The sequence below is a fragment of the Cyprinus carpio genome, chromosome B2, assembly GCF_018340385.1.
Source record: "Cyprinus carpio isolate SPL01 chromosome B2, ASM1834038v1, whole genome shotgun sequence".
Classification (NCBI taxonomy): domain Eukaryota; kingdom Metazoa; phylum Chordata; class Actinopteri; order Cypriniformes; family Cyprinidae; genus Cyprinus; species Cyprinus carpio.
Window position 1 is genome coordinate 10524497 of NC_056598.1, and position 16405 is coordinate 10540901.

General features: G+C 36.3%; 1 protein-coding gene across 1 annotated transcript; it reads right to left on the minus strand.

The window, feature by feature from the left end:
- Positions 1 to 273: 273 nt before the first annotated feature.
- Positions 274 to 7000, minus strand: LOC109082181 (noelin-3-like). Its single transcript, XM_042717982.1, has 6 exons — positions 6729 to 7000; positions 3773 to 3916; positions 3069 to 3224; positions 2486 to 2705; positions 2224 to 2356; positions 274 to 1559 (listed from the first exon to the last, which is right to left on the minus strand). Exons 1-6 carry the CDS (start codon positions 6795 to 6797, stop codon positions 899 to 901), a joined length of 1383 nt encoding a protein of 460 aa, XP_042573916.1. The 5' UTR covers positions 6798 to 7000; the 3' UTR covers positions 274 to 898.
- Positions 7001 to 16405: the final 9405 nt, after the last annotated feature.

Sequence of the window (16405 nt, forward strand, 5' to 3'; positions counted from 1 at the left end):
ATTTCTCTCATCCACAAATTTCCTTTGGCATAAAAAAGAAAGCAGGAACAAAGCCTTTGTTGAATTACATCTGGAAATATGAGCTATTGAAATAACATTATTGAATAGCATTTCTGACAAAAAACACCACAGATTTGACGGCTGCCTGCTGTTGTGGGAAAGTTGAGATACTAAAATGAATTCTTTTTTTCAGGGTGTAGGTACATTTGAAGTTCACAGAAACAACGTCAAACCATGCACTTAAAGTAACATTTTTTAATTGTAATTACACTGTACAATGTGATTTTTTTAATTTTTTTTTGACAGCTTTAAAGGCGCCCATTGATTTCCACTGCGTAGATATTCTTCTCAAAATATATTTTTTGGTGTTCCACAGAAAAAAAGAAAGCTATAAAGTTTTGGAACAACACAGAGATGAGTATGACCAATGTTTACTTTTGGGTGAACAATTCCTTTAAATATAAGTCATAAAAAGAGCTTAAAAATACGTTCTTACTCTTCTAAACATTCAACAAGCTAAAACTAAGAAACAGTTTGATAGATCTTTATGTAATGTCCATAATAAGGATTTTTTTATTTAATGTTTCTAAGTTTCTAGTTGAAAGTGTTTGTTACATTCTTTGCAGAATCAAGTATTAGAGCTGAACACCACTGTTACGCACTGGAAGTTGCACAAACAACATTTAAATAGAGCTTTAAAAGTCCATGAATATCCTTATCTGAGACCGAGTTTGAGTTTAATCATGACTGTTTTACAAATGGAGGAGTGCAATGCTGACTGACATCTCTAGAGGCACTCATCTTTTGATTGAAATATACTGTATAAAAGCCATTATTTCACAGCAATACTACGGCGATTACAGCATCAAAGTTTTCCTCTCTCCTCAGGGTAGATCCCTCAGGATTCGTCGTCAGTTTTAATAATGTGGAACAGTGTGACGTTGAACAGTACCTGGTGGCCATTGTTCCAACCATAAAGTGCACGATCCCTGGCGTTGTAATCCAGCATGGACATGTGAAAGTATTGGTTATGGATGGGGATGTCCATGTACTCATAGGTAGAGGTTTTAGTGGAATAAGAGTAGTATACCTTAGCACCGGTCAGGTGGGAGTTGGTGATATACAGCGTGCCGCAGATCATGAAGGACTCACCTGCGTTTCGTTTGGAGTATTCTGTGTTCCAAGTGTTTAGCACCTGGATGGTCAGAGGATCCAGCTGGCTGATCACTATATTCCCTGCATTCTGATTTGTGGCATAGATGGCCCATAAACCAAGCTCATCAGCCATCAGGTCAATGTCGGAGAATCCGCCCCAGGTGTACGGGTAGACGTTGTGGAAGCCGGCCGACTCAAGTGCTCGTTGGGTCATAACCCGGCCACTTTCAAAGCTGTATCTGACAATGATGTTGCTCTGGTATTTGTTGTAGTACAGGGAGCCATTGTAGACCACATGATTAGTTCCCGCCCAGTGGAACGGAAGGTTGTAGGTTCTTGACTCGACCCCAGATACAAAGTCGCTTACTGATTTGTACTCACGGACAATCTTGTTGTTTGTATAGCTGTATTTTTGATGATTTTTAAAGATAAACCCTTTAAGATACCTCACCATGTTTTTTAAAGATAAACCCTTTAAGATACCTCACCATGAGTTATTCTTCAGCAGAAGACATAAGTCATGATTTTTAAAGATAAACCCTTTAAGATACCTCACCATGAGTTATTCTTCAGCAGAAGACATAAGTCAGTGTGACATGAAAATCTAACTTAAAATGCCAAAAAAAAATGTGTTTAACAGCTGCATGGAGTGCACAAACCATACTATTGAAGTGAGAAATTATATACATGAATACAGTAAAACTTATATTAACATAGTACAACTATTGTAAAATGTGATTTATTCAGTGACAAAGCGAAATTTTCTGCATCCATTACTCCAGTGCTTAATGTGACATGATCTTTCAGAAATCATTCTAATATTAAGATTGGTGCTCATTTTTATTAACAATGCTGAAAACAGTTCTTTGTTATATCTTTGTCTCTTTTTCAGATTTATTTTTTTTTATTTTTTATTTTTTTGCTTCAAATCAAAGTTTATAAGTTGTGATTGATTTTAGAGCTGGTTGATTTTGTTCATGTCTTTGAACTCTTTATTAAATATTTTTATGGATAAAAATAATGGAAAAACTAGATCCTGGAAAAAATGCTGCTGAAAAGTGGGCAAACACTGTGGCATAGTCATAGATTATTACCTTGTTGTTCTTAGGTGAAGCCTGAGGGTCTGTCATCCAAGCTCCAAACCTCGTCCCTGATGTCTTTACAGTGATGGGCCCAGTGATTTTCATCAACTTACCACAGGCTGACACAATGAAGAATGACAAGTAATGTCAGCTATTATATAAGCATGCCAACACACTTTGAACTTTAAAAGAACACGTAACATATAACACAAGAAAATACCATGAAAGTCATGTTGAGTACAACTCACTGAGTTTGTTCATACAGTTCCTCAGTCTTCCCTCTAAGCCGAGGACCCTTTGCTGGAGCTCCTCATAATCATACGCTCCTATCTCCTCCTGGATAGCAGTCAGCACCAGAGACAGGTTCCTGATCTCCTCCTTGAACTGGGAAATGAGTGTGGCGTCAGTCTTGTACTGCTCCAGCACTGGAATCAGCGGCTGCAGATCGTTCATCTTCCCCTTCAGCTCCTGCAAAACCAGACACACATTTACATAAAAAATTACATGAGGGAAGATTTGATTATGCAAGAGCACGGCACAGCTTGCCCGGTTAACAGCAAGACTCTCTGAACAATGACATGTTAGACCAAAATGATATTACAGGTTGGAAATAAAACATGACCTTTAGAGGTTTACAGGATTTCCAAGAATGCTGAACTGCATGTGGCCTTTTCAAATGTTTGTGAAGGATAAAGACAAGACGATTTTAAGTGGGATTTGATTCTTTATTCTTGTAGAGTAATGGCAAGAATGTGGCTCTTTCAAACCGTTCTGTTTGTATGAGAAAGGATCATTGATTTTCTCTGAGGCATGACTTTAATGGTAGCCCACCTGAAAGTTTTTAGTCAATAATGTTCTTCGGTTCGACTCGATTTGTCTGAACTTAGATCGGAGTCCTTTCATCTGGCTCTCCATTTTCATGACATACTGGAAGTCCCTCTGGGTCCTCAGGTTCAGCACTTCGATTGATTGCGACATGTTCTGAATCTTAAAAGAAGAAGATGGGCCGAAATGAAGTTAGGATCCATTAATCATTCTTTGAACTGCAAAAAGGAAGATGCGATAGATTTAAATGATATTTTCAACTGGTGTAAATCAGCCCTGACACCATGTCTCCAAGGAATTCTGCATTTCCATAATTCCACTCAAAGCAACCCAAGCAAAGGCGGAAAGATCTTAGAGACATACCACAGCTGACACATTTAAAACTTTCTTCACTATCATCCACCAAACAAAAAAAGACACAAATGGGCCGAAAACTATTGCAGAATTTTTACAGTAACAGAGAAGAAATGCGTAGGAAGTAGAAACAAGAGGGGGCCTAAAACACCCTTCAGGCCTTTTGCATTACCGTCATCTTTATGCTCCTCCACAATCATCTGCAGAGAAGCCTGTGGCATTCTTAATAGATGACAATGGCACGCAGTCGAGCATAATGCTTTCAAATTGCTAAAATGAGAGCTTTTGTTATCTAAACCAGATCTCAATATAAAGCAACTTTAGAGTTCTTAGACACACATTTTGTGCACACACACCTTCTCCAGTAGCTGGCGGAGCTGTCTGCTCTTTGCGTCTCTGGAGCACAAGTTCTGTTCAGGTGCCACCACCGTACAAATGCAGCGGCCGTCGGCATCCTGCGCTGAACTGTACACCTGCCAGCCTTCCTTTGGTCTGATGGTCTGTACACAAATATACACAGGCATGCATGGCATATCTTGGTGTTTTTTGTGTACAATTTAAAATTCTAAATGACATTCTTAATGCAATGAATTTTAATGACATAGAATGCGACATAATATGATTTTCATGCCTCAAGCATGCTTTGAGCAGCAAAGTGATACTGAAATGTGGATATTTAGTGAGAACTACGATAAACTTGTATGGCACACTATTCACTTCCAGTGCTTCATTTTATTATGCTTTTTCAGTTTATAACTTATTGCATTTGTTATATGGAGAGATGATTGAGTAAATATGCAAATCATTTTTAAATATGCCTATAATTTGTTTTGTGCGTAAATCTGGTGAGTCTACTGTATGTTTTTTTTGTTAAAATTAATAGCCTGCCTCAAATTTCTTTGATTCCACAAGCATGGCTCTCATTTATTATGTCTAGCTATCTGGGTAAAATGATTTTAAAGAAATAGTTAACAGTGAGTAAATCAGGCCATCCATTCATCAGAAAAGATTTGGAGAAATTTAGCCTTGCATCACTTGCTCACCAATGGATCCTCTGTAGTGAATGGGTGCCATCAGAATCTGAGTTCAAACAGCTGATAAAAACATCACAATAATCCACAAGACTTCCAATCCATCAATTAAAGTCATGTTAACTGGGAAGCTGTGTGTGTGTAAGACACAAATAAAAAATAAGAACTTTTTTAAATTCAAACTGTTGCTTCTGGTTAAATGCATGTTATTGGTTTCTCCAGAGAAAAAGTAATCTCAGCTGAATCAGGAGAGAAATATACCTAGGACAAGCACAGTTTACAAACATAAACAGCCCAATCCAGTAATAAAACAAATGTGTTGGTGGATTTTGATTTGAGTGTACAACAGAAGAGTATGGATTAAGTAAAAAAAACACCTTAACAATGGATAATGGATGCAGCTTTTCACTTCACACATTAATTGCTGGACTGGACTCCAGTGTGTGATGTGATGTTTTTATCATGTTTGAACTCAGATTCTGACGGCACCCATTCACTGCAGAAGATCCATTGGTGAGCAAGTGATGTAATGCTAAATTTCTCCAAATCTGATCTGATAAAGGAACAAACTCATCTACATCTTGAGATGGCCTGAGGGTGAGTACATTTTCAGCAAACTTTAATTTTTGGGTGAACTATTCCTTTAACTCTTTGTCTCTGGCTCTATAAGGCTCTATGGCTGCATTTGAAATCATAGAATAAAATCACAGGAGAAATATCATGCAATTGCTGTGTATTCCACTGAATATTCATTTTGATTCACACTGATTCATCAGAATTCTGAAAGCAATCCAAGCACACTCCACTAAAACATGGCAGGCCATAAATAGCATTATTTGACAACAAATAGCACCCCATCACAGCACCTTCATGATAAAGCCTCTCTCTGCATTCATCCCCCAACATTTCCCTAGATTGTCTGCAACAATAAAGGGGCTTTGTAAAGACCCACATTCATTTTTTCCACTCTCTCAGCGGGCTCTGAAAGGCCGGCTCTGGGGACTAGCCTTTAACAGGCAAGGCTGTAAAAGAGAGTTCTTTACACACTCTGGCACACTTCCTGATGCTGCTGCAACTAACAACTAACTGCAATTTCAGCAAATTGTAACATATTCAAGTTGGACGGGTACTTCCTGCTAGTTCACTGCCATTATGGAATATGAGCAGAGGGATTCTGCTCCTCAAATAAGACCTGCAGCTGGGTTTATTAAGACTGGATGAGAGATCCTCATGACACTTTCACTGATACTACGGATTTCTTGTATTTCCGGTCATGGATTGCATGAAATTCATGTAGTTATTTGGGTGTCACATGACAAATAATTGGCCTTGCCTCAACGATGCAGATCTGATCTTGACCCAGTGCTAAAATAGAGACATTAGGGATTGTGTACAGATTAATAGTAGTGCTGAGAATAGACTTAGAACACTGAGGATGAAAAAGCATTTGCTAATTTAAACATTTTATCATTGCCATATACTACAGATTACTAATGAACTCTCAATTTAACAAAATACACTATAACTATATTAGTATAACAATACTTTAAATTAGTTTAAAATTAAGTTAAAATGTATTGCAATGTCCATTTTGTGTACATACTGTACAGTACTGCATGTAATAGGTTACTCCTACTGTAGTAAACATCCATCTTAATTGGTTTTACAGTGTAAACCACAATATATTCTAGTATTATAGTTGTAATAGATTGGAGAAATGAAACAGCATGGAGAAAACGCAAATCTCATGATAATTTCATGCACATGTACACAATACACTGTATTACATGTTTAATTTTGTAATGCAAATATATTTAGCATTTGACTAAACACTAGACACTTTATATAAAATGTTACCAAAACCTAAGGTGAAATAAACCCATTCAAAGCCAATTCTCAATACAGGCGGGTGTTTACAACCTTTTAACAACAGCAAAAATAATGCACAATAGAAATTGTAAAATTGTATGTACAATAGCACATTCGCTATAATTTTGTGACCATTTGTACTGCAATCATAGAGGAAGTTATAGAAAATCTAATTTTTAAAGTATCCCACATCTATCAGGATTTTAACCCAGTTTAGGTTTTATTGCATTTATTTTCTCTCTGAGTTTGCTATTAAAAGGATATTATCGCATAAGTAGACCTCATAAACACATTGCTTTCGTTTATCGCTTTGCAGATATCCCATTCCTATGACTCAGAGTTGTAGTAGGAGCGGGACTCAGACATGTCAAGTTTGTGTCTATGTAAAGTCAGGAAGGTGCGCAGCACTCACCGCGGAAGGGCAGTAGCCGAGCAGAGCGAGAAAACACAGCGGTTTCAGCACCACGAACAGCGACCGCATTCTGCCTCCAGTCTCCCTCTTGCGTCTTTCTTCCAACCCGCTTCACTCTCCGCTGTTTCAGATCGAGCTTCTTGTCAGTATCTTGGGATCGGAGACCCTCGACAGAGCCACTGAAAGTGCGTGCGCTGTCATCGTCGCTCCGGGCGCAGAAAAGTTTGAGAGATGTGTGGAGACTCTCAGCGGATATTACATCATTAGAGCATTTCTGTGCGGGGTTACTCATTCATTACCCGAACTAAAACATATTCAAGAGTAGGCCTAACTTAAAGAGATAAAATCACGAGTTTTATATCTGTACAATGTCAATAAAGATCAATCAAAACGTCCATTCGACGTTGCTCATACTATAGGGATAGAAATCGTAAAGAATCGAACGATTCTGTTTCCTAAACAATACAATTAAAGATTATTTTAGCAATTAAGAAGAAAATATTTTTGGAATTAAGAATTGCGATTTAAGTGTAGCTATCTTTTTAACGTTACTTAAATGTAATAAAATCGGTCATAACTAAGCTATGAAACAAAATTCATTTTTTTTAAACCATCAGTGATTACAGCAAAACACATAATGTGCATCTTTCGTTCCACATTGTTATGTGAACAACCATTCAGTAACTTAAGGCTATAACAATTTCGGCTTTATTTCCAGTAACAAATAACTAATAGGCCTATCTTGTGGTTCAGTAAGTGACTCAGATTCAGAATTCAGTGATTGCCCAACTGAAGGTTCACACTAAGAACAATAATTATCAGGATAATAACTATTACGTAATAGTCGTTCTTATTCTATGAGAATGCGGAAGTCCACCCCACACGATTTGGTTCAGTGGCGTCTATTCACCAAAAGCCAAGGTATGAAGAACTCAAATGACGTCATCAAATTCCTTCAACGTGACAAGAAGTGTGCGTGGTGCGTCCAATGATGAATCACAAAAGCCTAGTTTTGATCATTACACAGCAAATGGGAATAGATTACTTTAAAGTACTATAGCTACTTTTTTATGGAATTTCCAGTAGCCATTTGTTCCCCCTAACACTTTAAGCTCAAAAGACTGAATATTATCCTATTTTCAATGTGATGACCAAAATCCTTTTTTTTTTTATTTATTTATTTATTTATTTTTGTTCATCCTTCAAAGACAAAAAATTTCAGGATGTAAAACTAACACTTTTATTTTTAAAATTATAAAGACGTTAAATTACCACTACAACCAGAAGATGGATTTTTTTTTTGATAACATTAAAAATCTATTTTTGTCACTTTTTGTATTAAAGTATGAAGTATATTAGGAAAGGTCACAAAGTCTCAAGAAAAAAACATTTTCTTTCTCAAATTGTCAATGAAATGAGATTGCGAACGAAGAGCGCTTTCTTTATTATAACGAAAGCTGTCAGTCAGTTCAGTGCAAACTCACTGAGTACGAAAACTGCTAATCAATGACACTATGTTACTAAACTTCACAATGAAACCTTTATTTACATTGTATATCTGCTTTGTTATAATGAAATAAAACCTATCCAGCGTTTTAAGAGATAGGATACTTAGCGGATTCTCACAACCGGTAGGATTGGTCATTATTTTCAACAGAAATGTGATTGACTACAATACTCAACACTGCAAAATTATGTTCTAAATGGGCTCATTTACTGCGTTGTTGAACAACTATATTGCTTTAATTTTTTTTTCTTTTTTCTAAACAATTACAAATTATATGTTACACATAGTAATATATCTCAGTTAAAGGGTTACTCCACCGCAAAATGAAAATTTTGTCATTAATCACTTACCCCATGTCGTTCCAAACCCGTAAAAGCTTTGTTCGTCTTCGGAACACAATTTAAGATATTTTGGATGAAAACCGGAAGGCTTGAGACTGTCCCACAGACTGCCAAATAAATAATAGTCAAGGTCCAGGCAAGTATGAAAAAAAAACCATTGTCAGAATAGGCCATCTGCCATCAGTGATTCAACCGTAACGTTATGAAGCGATGAGAATACTTTTTGTACACAAAGAAAACAAAAATAATGACTTTATTCAACAATTCCTCTCCTCTGTGTCTCTCCAAATCAGCGTAGCGCAATTCTGAGCAGTACGCAGATGGTGTACGCTCTTCTGTGTCAGCCGCAATGCGCTGATGTGCTGTTTTCTTTCAAACCAAATCGTAAATACACGTAAAAAACATATCCTTGTGGTGCGGCTGATACAGAAGAGCATACGCTGCCTGCGTACTGCTCAGATTTGTCAAAATGGCGCTACGCTGATTTGGAAAGACACAGAGGAGAGGAATTGTTGAATAAAGTTGTTATTTGTGTTTTCTTCATGTACAAAAAGTATGCTCGTCGCTTCATAGCATTATGGTTGAATCACTGATGGCAGATGGACTATTCTGACGATGTTTTTCATACTTTCCTGGACCTTGACTGTGTTACTTGGCAGTCTATGGGACAGTCTTAAGCCTTCCAGTTTTCATCCAAAATATCTAAAATTGTGTTCCGAAGAGGAACGAAACTTTTACAGGTTTGGAACGACATGGGGGTAAGTGATTAATGACCAAATTTTCATTTTGCGGTGGAGTATCCCTTTAATACAGCAGTATATTACTTTCCTTTAACCTGACCAGGCAGCCAGGGTATGGCATTGGCCTCGCCCCTGATTCAGCTGAACTTTTATTGGAATAGCTTTCAAAAAAAATTCCCAGCTAATGAATGATAAAAACACTGACAGCTAATAAAAATCCATTCTTATTTGGGGAGCTTGAGCATTTAAAGCTGCAGCAGCGCACGCTTATAATAAACAGAACATTTAGAAACATTAAGTCTAGAATACTTAAAAATCCAAATGACGTATTTTGAAATATGAATATAAATTAAAAAAGGTAAAAATATAGTTGGATGACATTTCTATTTTGTTGTGTATTAATGTACAACACTATAATAGTAGGAAAGGTAAACTGAAGGTAGCCTAATATAAAATGCTGCCCCACAATTGCTCTATACATGCGTATCATCTACAGACCTATATATGCTAAAATGCCTCTTCAGAAGTTGGAGCATAAACTTCACTGTATCTCTGCTCACATTCTCAATTAGTTGCTTAGCAACATGTGTGGTTAGTCTGTCCTTTTTTAGAGGTAGGCTTCTGTCTTTATCTGCTCCTTTATCAAAAGAGAAAACCTTTTTTACTTTATTGTCATACCAGTTTACAGTCAATGTCAGTGAAATCTCACTCATTTAGAGACATTACTGAACAATTACAAATAAGTTGGCTCTGAATGATGCAAGCAGTCATTTTAATCCAGTAATGCTTCACTGAAACCTGACGGCACCAGCTGGGGCCAGAAACCAATGCCGGGATAAGCAGGGCATCTCTGTGTTCATAGTTTGCCATGTTAGGTATCCATTTGATATTTGGTTTAATTAACTTAGTGGCATGTAATGGCAAGTTTTACCCAAGTACAGCAATAATACACATCAAAGTCCCTTTATTCATGTATAGACAAGGACATATTAGTATACTTTAAAAACCTGCTCTCCTTTATTGCAGAAGCTGCAGGAGTCACCTTGGTCTTTCCAGGAGTTGGCCACCCCCCCGAGCACACATCAATCTAGCTATGTATCAAAGCTCAAAGCAGCTGCAGACAGACATCTCAGAGACTGTCTTCAGACCACAAGCCAACATATGTGACCCTGGACCACAAAACCAGTCATAAGTGTCAGTTTTTCAAAATTGAGATTTGTACATCATCTGAAAGCTGAGTAAATAAGCTTTCCATTGATGTATGGCTTGTTAGGATTGGACAATATTTTGCAACTAGAGATACAACTATTTGAAAATCTGGAATCTGAGGGTGCAAAAAATCTAAATATTGAGAAAATCGCCTTTAAATTTGTCCAAATAAAGTTCTTAGCAATGCATATTACTAATCAAAACTTACGTTTTAATATATTTATGGTAGGAACCATACAAAATATCTTCATGGAACGTGATCTTTACTTAATATCCTAATGATTTTTGGTATAAAAGAAAAATCAATAATTTTGACCCATACAATGTATTTTTGGCTATTGCTAAAAATATACCTGTGCTACTTATGACTGGTTTTGTGGTCTAGGGTCACATATGTCAATGAGTATAGAAAGAGAGAGAGAGAGAGAGAGAGAGAGAGAGAGAGAGAGAGAGAGAGAGAGAGAAAAAAATTAATAACCATGCCCCAATAAGCAGTTATCATTCTCATTATTCTATGCATTTACAGGTGCATCTCAATAAATTAGAATGTTGTAGAAAAGTTAATTTATTTAATTCAACTCAAATTGTGAAACTTGTGTATTAAATAAATTCAGTGCACACAGGCTGAAGTAGTTTAAGTTTTTGGTTCTTTTAATTGTGATGATTTTGGCTCACATTTAACAAAAACCCACCAATTCACTATCTCAACAAATTAGAATATAGTGACATGCCAATCAGCTGATCAACTCAAAACACCTGCAAAGGTTTCCCGATGGTCTTTCAGTTATATAAGACGCGTTAGGCTGTGTGTTTGTAAGAAACAAATACATCACATCCATAATCTAATAACGCTTCTCCAGTGAAAAAGTCTATCCCATTTGTCCTCTAACATCAAAATCTACTGACATAACTTTTCACTTGTAAACAGTGTTTGATCTGTACATATTTCTTTTCTGATTCAGACTGGAGAAAGCAATATTATTGACACAGAGGACTCAGATTTTAGCCAGAAGTGATCGTTTAAAGGTAAAAACATCTTAATGATAGATTTATTTCTTACAAACATTTGCATTTACTGATGGAGTCATGTGGATTGCTTGTGGATGATTGTGATGTTTTAAATCAGCTGTTTCATTAGTGAACGAGTGATGTAAAGCTCCATTTCTCTAAATCTGTTCTGATGAAACTAACTGACATCTTGGATGGCCTGAGGGTGACTACATTTTCAGTAAATTTTAATTTTTAGGTGAACTATTCCTTTAAAACCCTGAAAGGCATTGACTGAGACAATAGATGGCACCAGTTTTGTGAGAGAGCGAGAAGTTTGCGGTGTGAGATGAGAGACCTGTAAGTAGTGCTGGTTTCAGTTACCCAGATCAGTGTTCATATGGACAACTGTTATATCAGGAAATGCATAGCGTGACTGATAATTAATAATGAAGTATTCCATTTAGCTGTGTACTAATACAGTAGCTATAATCAGTAGAAATTGTGAATTTACAAAAGAATAAAAGCTGTTAACCCATGAAGTCACTTAAAAGCTCACACAGAAATTACTTTCAAAGCAGCTTTCTTTTAGTCAATGTGTCAAAGCGGGTGTCTATTGTTGTTGCTGTCTCAAGTAATTTGTTGTTATGCTGTCTTCTCAGTTACTTCTGTCTCCCCGAGCACCGCAGCATAAATGGCTGCCCACTGCTCCGGGTGTGTGTTCACAGTGTGTGTTCACTGCTGTGTGTGTGCACTTTGGATGGGTTAAATGCGGAGCACGAATGGCCTGGGCTAGTGTCATAACACTTTATGGTCAAAGTATTTTGCAAAAAAAAATAAATACATAAATAAATAAATAAATAAATATATAAATAAATAGATAAATAAAAACCTGTATGGAAGCTTGTTTCCACCAAAAAATGTATTTTATTCTCACAATACTGAGTTTAAATCTCATAATTTTGACATTTTCTCTTGCAATTCTGAGAAAAAAGTCAGAACTGTGTGATAACTCAGATAAAAGATATTAAAGGGATAGTTCACCCCAAAATGAAAATTACCCCATGATTTACTCACCCTCAAGCCATCCTAGGTTGTGTATGAATTTCTTCTTTCTTTTTAATAAAGGCCTTATTTATCCATAAATATCCATATTTAAAACTTTAATTCACAATTAACTCTAAGATGAATTTGGGGAAGAAAAGTCAGAATCGTTAGAAGAAAATACCTTTTTACTCACAATCACCTATTTTGAGAAATTGCGAGAATTGCAAGAAAAAAATATTTTATTTAATTCCATCTGATTTGATCTTATTTTATCCAAATTAGATTTTTTTTTTTATCCTGTGGTGGAAACAGGCTTCCATAGGCTACAGCACTTAAGCAAGCTCAGTGTACAGTGAAAAATCTGCCTACAGCATGCACATTTTATGCTAATGATGAAATTTACAGTATTTCACATGAACTGTACTCATACCCTGGCGTATATGTAAAAACCAAAGCATACTTTGTATTTATATGATGCCTTAAGTGAGTTTTCAGCCTAAGTTCTTTATTTAAGTTGTTCAGTCTTTGGTCTGAGTCTCCAGGGCACGTTTTCTTTTTAGGAAGAAAGGAACTTTCATCCCAATATTGCGGAAAATAAAAGTCTGATGGTGTTTCATAGTGTACTGAATAAATGGTCTCTTCTCTGACACCTGTTTGATTCCACGAGCAGTGCTGAGGTTGCACAGGTGTGAGTGCAGGACATTTGCTTCCCTCAGCAGGTTATCACTAATGGCCTGGTTGCCTTTGATTATGCTTCATGTTATAGTAGCCTCAGAAAAGCACAAAAAGGTTTTGAATTAAAAGAGACTGTGAATAAAAGAGTGAGAAAAACAGAGAGAAAGAGTCAATGTCCTCACATGCGGAGACACTGACCCAGCAGGCTGCAATGTGCGTTGCCTGAATCACGCTAACACATTAACTCTGGGCACGTTTGTGTCTGGCATCTGGCCACCGCTGCTGCCTGCTAGAGCTCTGAATGAAAGGTGTTCCGAACAGGAGTGGGACGCCAGACATACACACACAGACACACAACACTAACACACACACACACAGAACATTTACGAAGAGACGTTATTCATGAGCTGGAGCGGCTCACCAGTCATTACTCAGGAGCTGTCTCAGTAAAGGCAAATAAGCTTTGCTGATTTATTTTGGACACTTAGGCACATCAAACATGGAGGCGGCAGGGAAGCCAAAGATAATGGACTTTCTGCTCATGGAACATTTGGCTATAAATTCAATTTCATTATCATATTACTATCGCTGTGCTCTCCCAGTAAAGCCTTGTAAGTGGTATGCTGTATTTAACTTAATCCATGTGGTATTGTTGAACCCGTCAACACCCAAGACAGCATTACAAGAAAGAATACAAAATAATTTTTTTTTTTTTTTTTTTTTAAGAATTAATGGCCATGATGAACACAAACAAGATTTAAGCCTCTGTCAGAAATTTGTGTCCTGTGAAATGAGCTAACTGTAAAATATATCAGCCATGACTAAATAGAAAACGTAATGATGATTAAACAAGTTCTGGATCTGGACAAGAGCGGTGACTCACAGCGGACAAATAAACATTTTTGTCATGTGTAGTTGCTCATCATTTGCTCATTTCTCCTCCTTCAAATCTGTCATTCCCTAGCTCTTTTTCTCACTCTGTGTGACTATATTGTTTTTTAATTATGTATTCATATATTCTTTTTGGTTGTCTGTGGCACAATAATGCATTAACAAGTGCATAATTAAACAATTGTCCCATGCATATTCTACCGTTCAAAATCAGGGGGTCAGTAATTTTTTTTAATTAATATTTTAATTTAGCAGGAATGCAATAAATTGATTTAAAGTAAAAGTAAAAACATTTATAATGTGACATGATTTCTTTTAAAAATAATTGCTGTTCTTTTGAACTCTCTATTATACAAAAAATCCTGAAAAATTATTAAAAATATTAGTAAATATTTATAGACATTTTAGACCATATGGCAAGTTACTTTGTCTTTTTTTGCTCCGCTAACAGAAATAGTTTCAAGAGAAGCCGCTGTAGAATAAACTGTTGTCTCTGAGCAACACACAGTAGTGGTGTTTCATTACTAAATAAAGCAGTGTTGATTCCAATCACTTGCACATAAAGACAGTTATTTGTCTTCATTTATTGACTTAACCATGCACCTAAAGAGAGTCAGATAGATTGTGAATATAGTCAAGACCGAAAGGGTTCTATAATACAGATTTAGCTTATTTCTTTAATTAAAATATTAAGCACACTTGTTAACTTTCAGCAAATTCATTATTATTGGGATGTAGGCATTATGGTTCTACTCAGTATGTTAGGCACATACAGTATGCCTAAAATAGATTTATCTCACTGGCTCAAGGAGAAAGACTTCTGAAAGTTGAATATTTGAGGACATTGACAATCACTTTTATAAAGTGATCAAGTACCTTTGAAGTTTGGAAGGAATGAATAATGCAATGAAGGTATTTCAAGGCAATCATTCACAAGTAGCTGTCAGGATCTTTTGAAGTGACATCTTTCTGTATTAAACTTAAGCATTCTGAGTACTAAGTCCGCTCATCTTACACTGATGCTTTTTATAGAGTGTTCAAACAACTCAAGAGGATGATAGCAGAATTTTCTTTTCTTTTTCTTTTCTTTTTTTATATGAGCAAAAACTGTTGGCTACTGATCAGTCCTTGTTATCAAGAGTTACACTGTTTTGTGGTGGCTAACAGAAAAAAACAAAAAACAGCTTGTATATACTAATCACAAAAACAAAAGGTGTTAATGAAAATTAGGAAACCCAAGAAGAATCACAAACAAGCAAAGCCATGCAAGCAAACTTTTTGTCAGTTTTACTAGAGAATACTATTTCTGGACATTAGTGTTGCTTGTTTTATCCACCATGTAATCTAAAAAGTACTTAAAACAAAATTGTGTTTTGCACACAAAATATTAACCCCTCGAAATTCTTATGAGTAAAATAACTCTGAAGTATATTCCCATTCATATTCACAATTTTGAGCACTCCAGGGTGATTATGAACATGAAATTATCCAGCCATTGCTTCCTGTTTCACAGAAATATAAATAGGGGGAAAACAAAGCCCAAATTCCCTTAATCATCCATCACAATGGGAAAAACAAAGAACATTTTTCTGATGTGCAGCAAAAGATAATTGAGCTTCACAAATTAGTGAAGTGGCTTTAAGAAAAGAGCTAGAGCGGTGAAAATTCCCATTTCCACCATCAGGGCAATAATTAAGAATTTCCAATCAACAGAAAATGTTATAAATCTGCGTGGAAGAGGACGTGTGTCTATATTGTCCTAATGCACGGTGAGGAGGAGAATTTAAGTGGGCTAAAGACTCTCCAAGGACCACAGCTGGAGAATTGCAGAACATAGCTGAGTCTCGGGGTCAGAAAACCTTAAAAAAATTGTCAAACAGCACCTACATCACCACATTTATGTTTGGGAGGGTTTCAAGAAAAATTATCCTAGCTTATCCAAAAACAAACTCCAGCATATTCAGTTATCAGACACGACTGGAACTTCAAATGGGACTGGCTTCTATGGTCAGATGAAACTAAAAAATTAGCTTTTTTAGCAGCAAACACTCAAGATGGGTTTTGGTACACACAGGGATAAAAAGTACCTCATGTGTACAATGAAATATACTGCTGTATTTTTGATGTTGTGGGCCTATATTTCTGCTGGAGGTCCTGGACATCTTGTTTAGACACATGGCATCATTGATTCTATCAAATACCAACAGATAAAAAAAAAAAAAAAAAATCAGTAAGTGACTGACTCTGTTAGAAATCTTATAATAGGCCGTGTTTGGATCT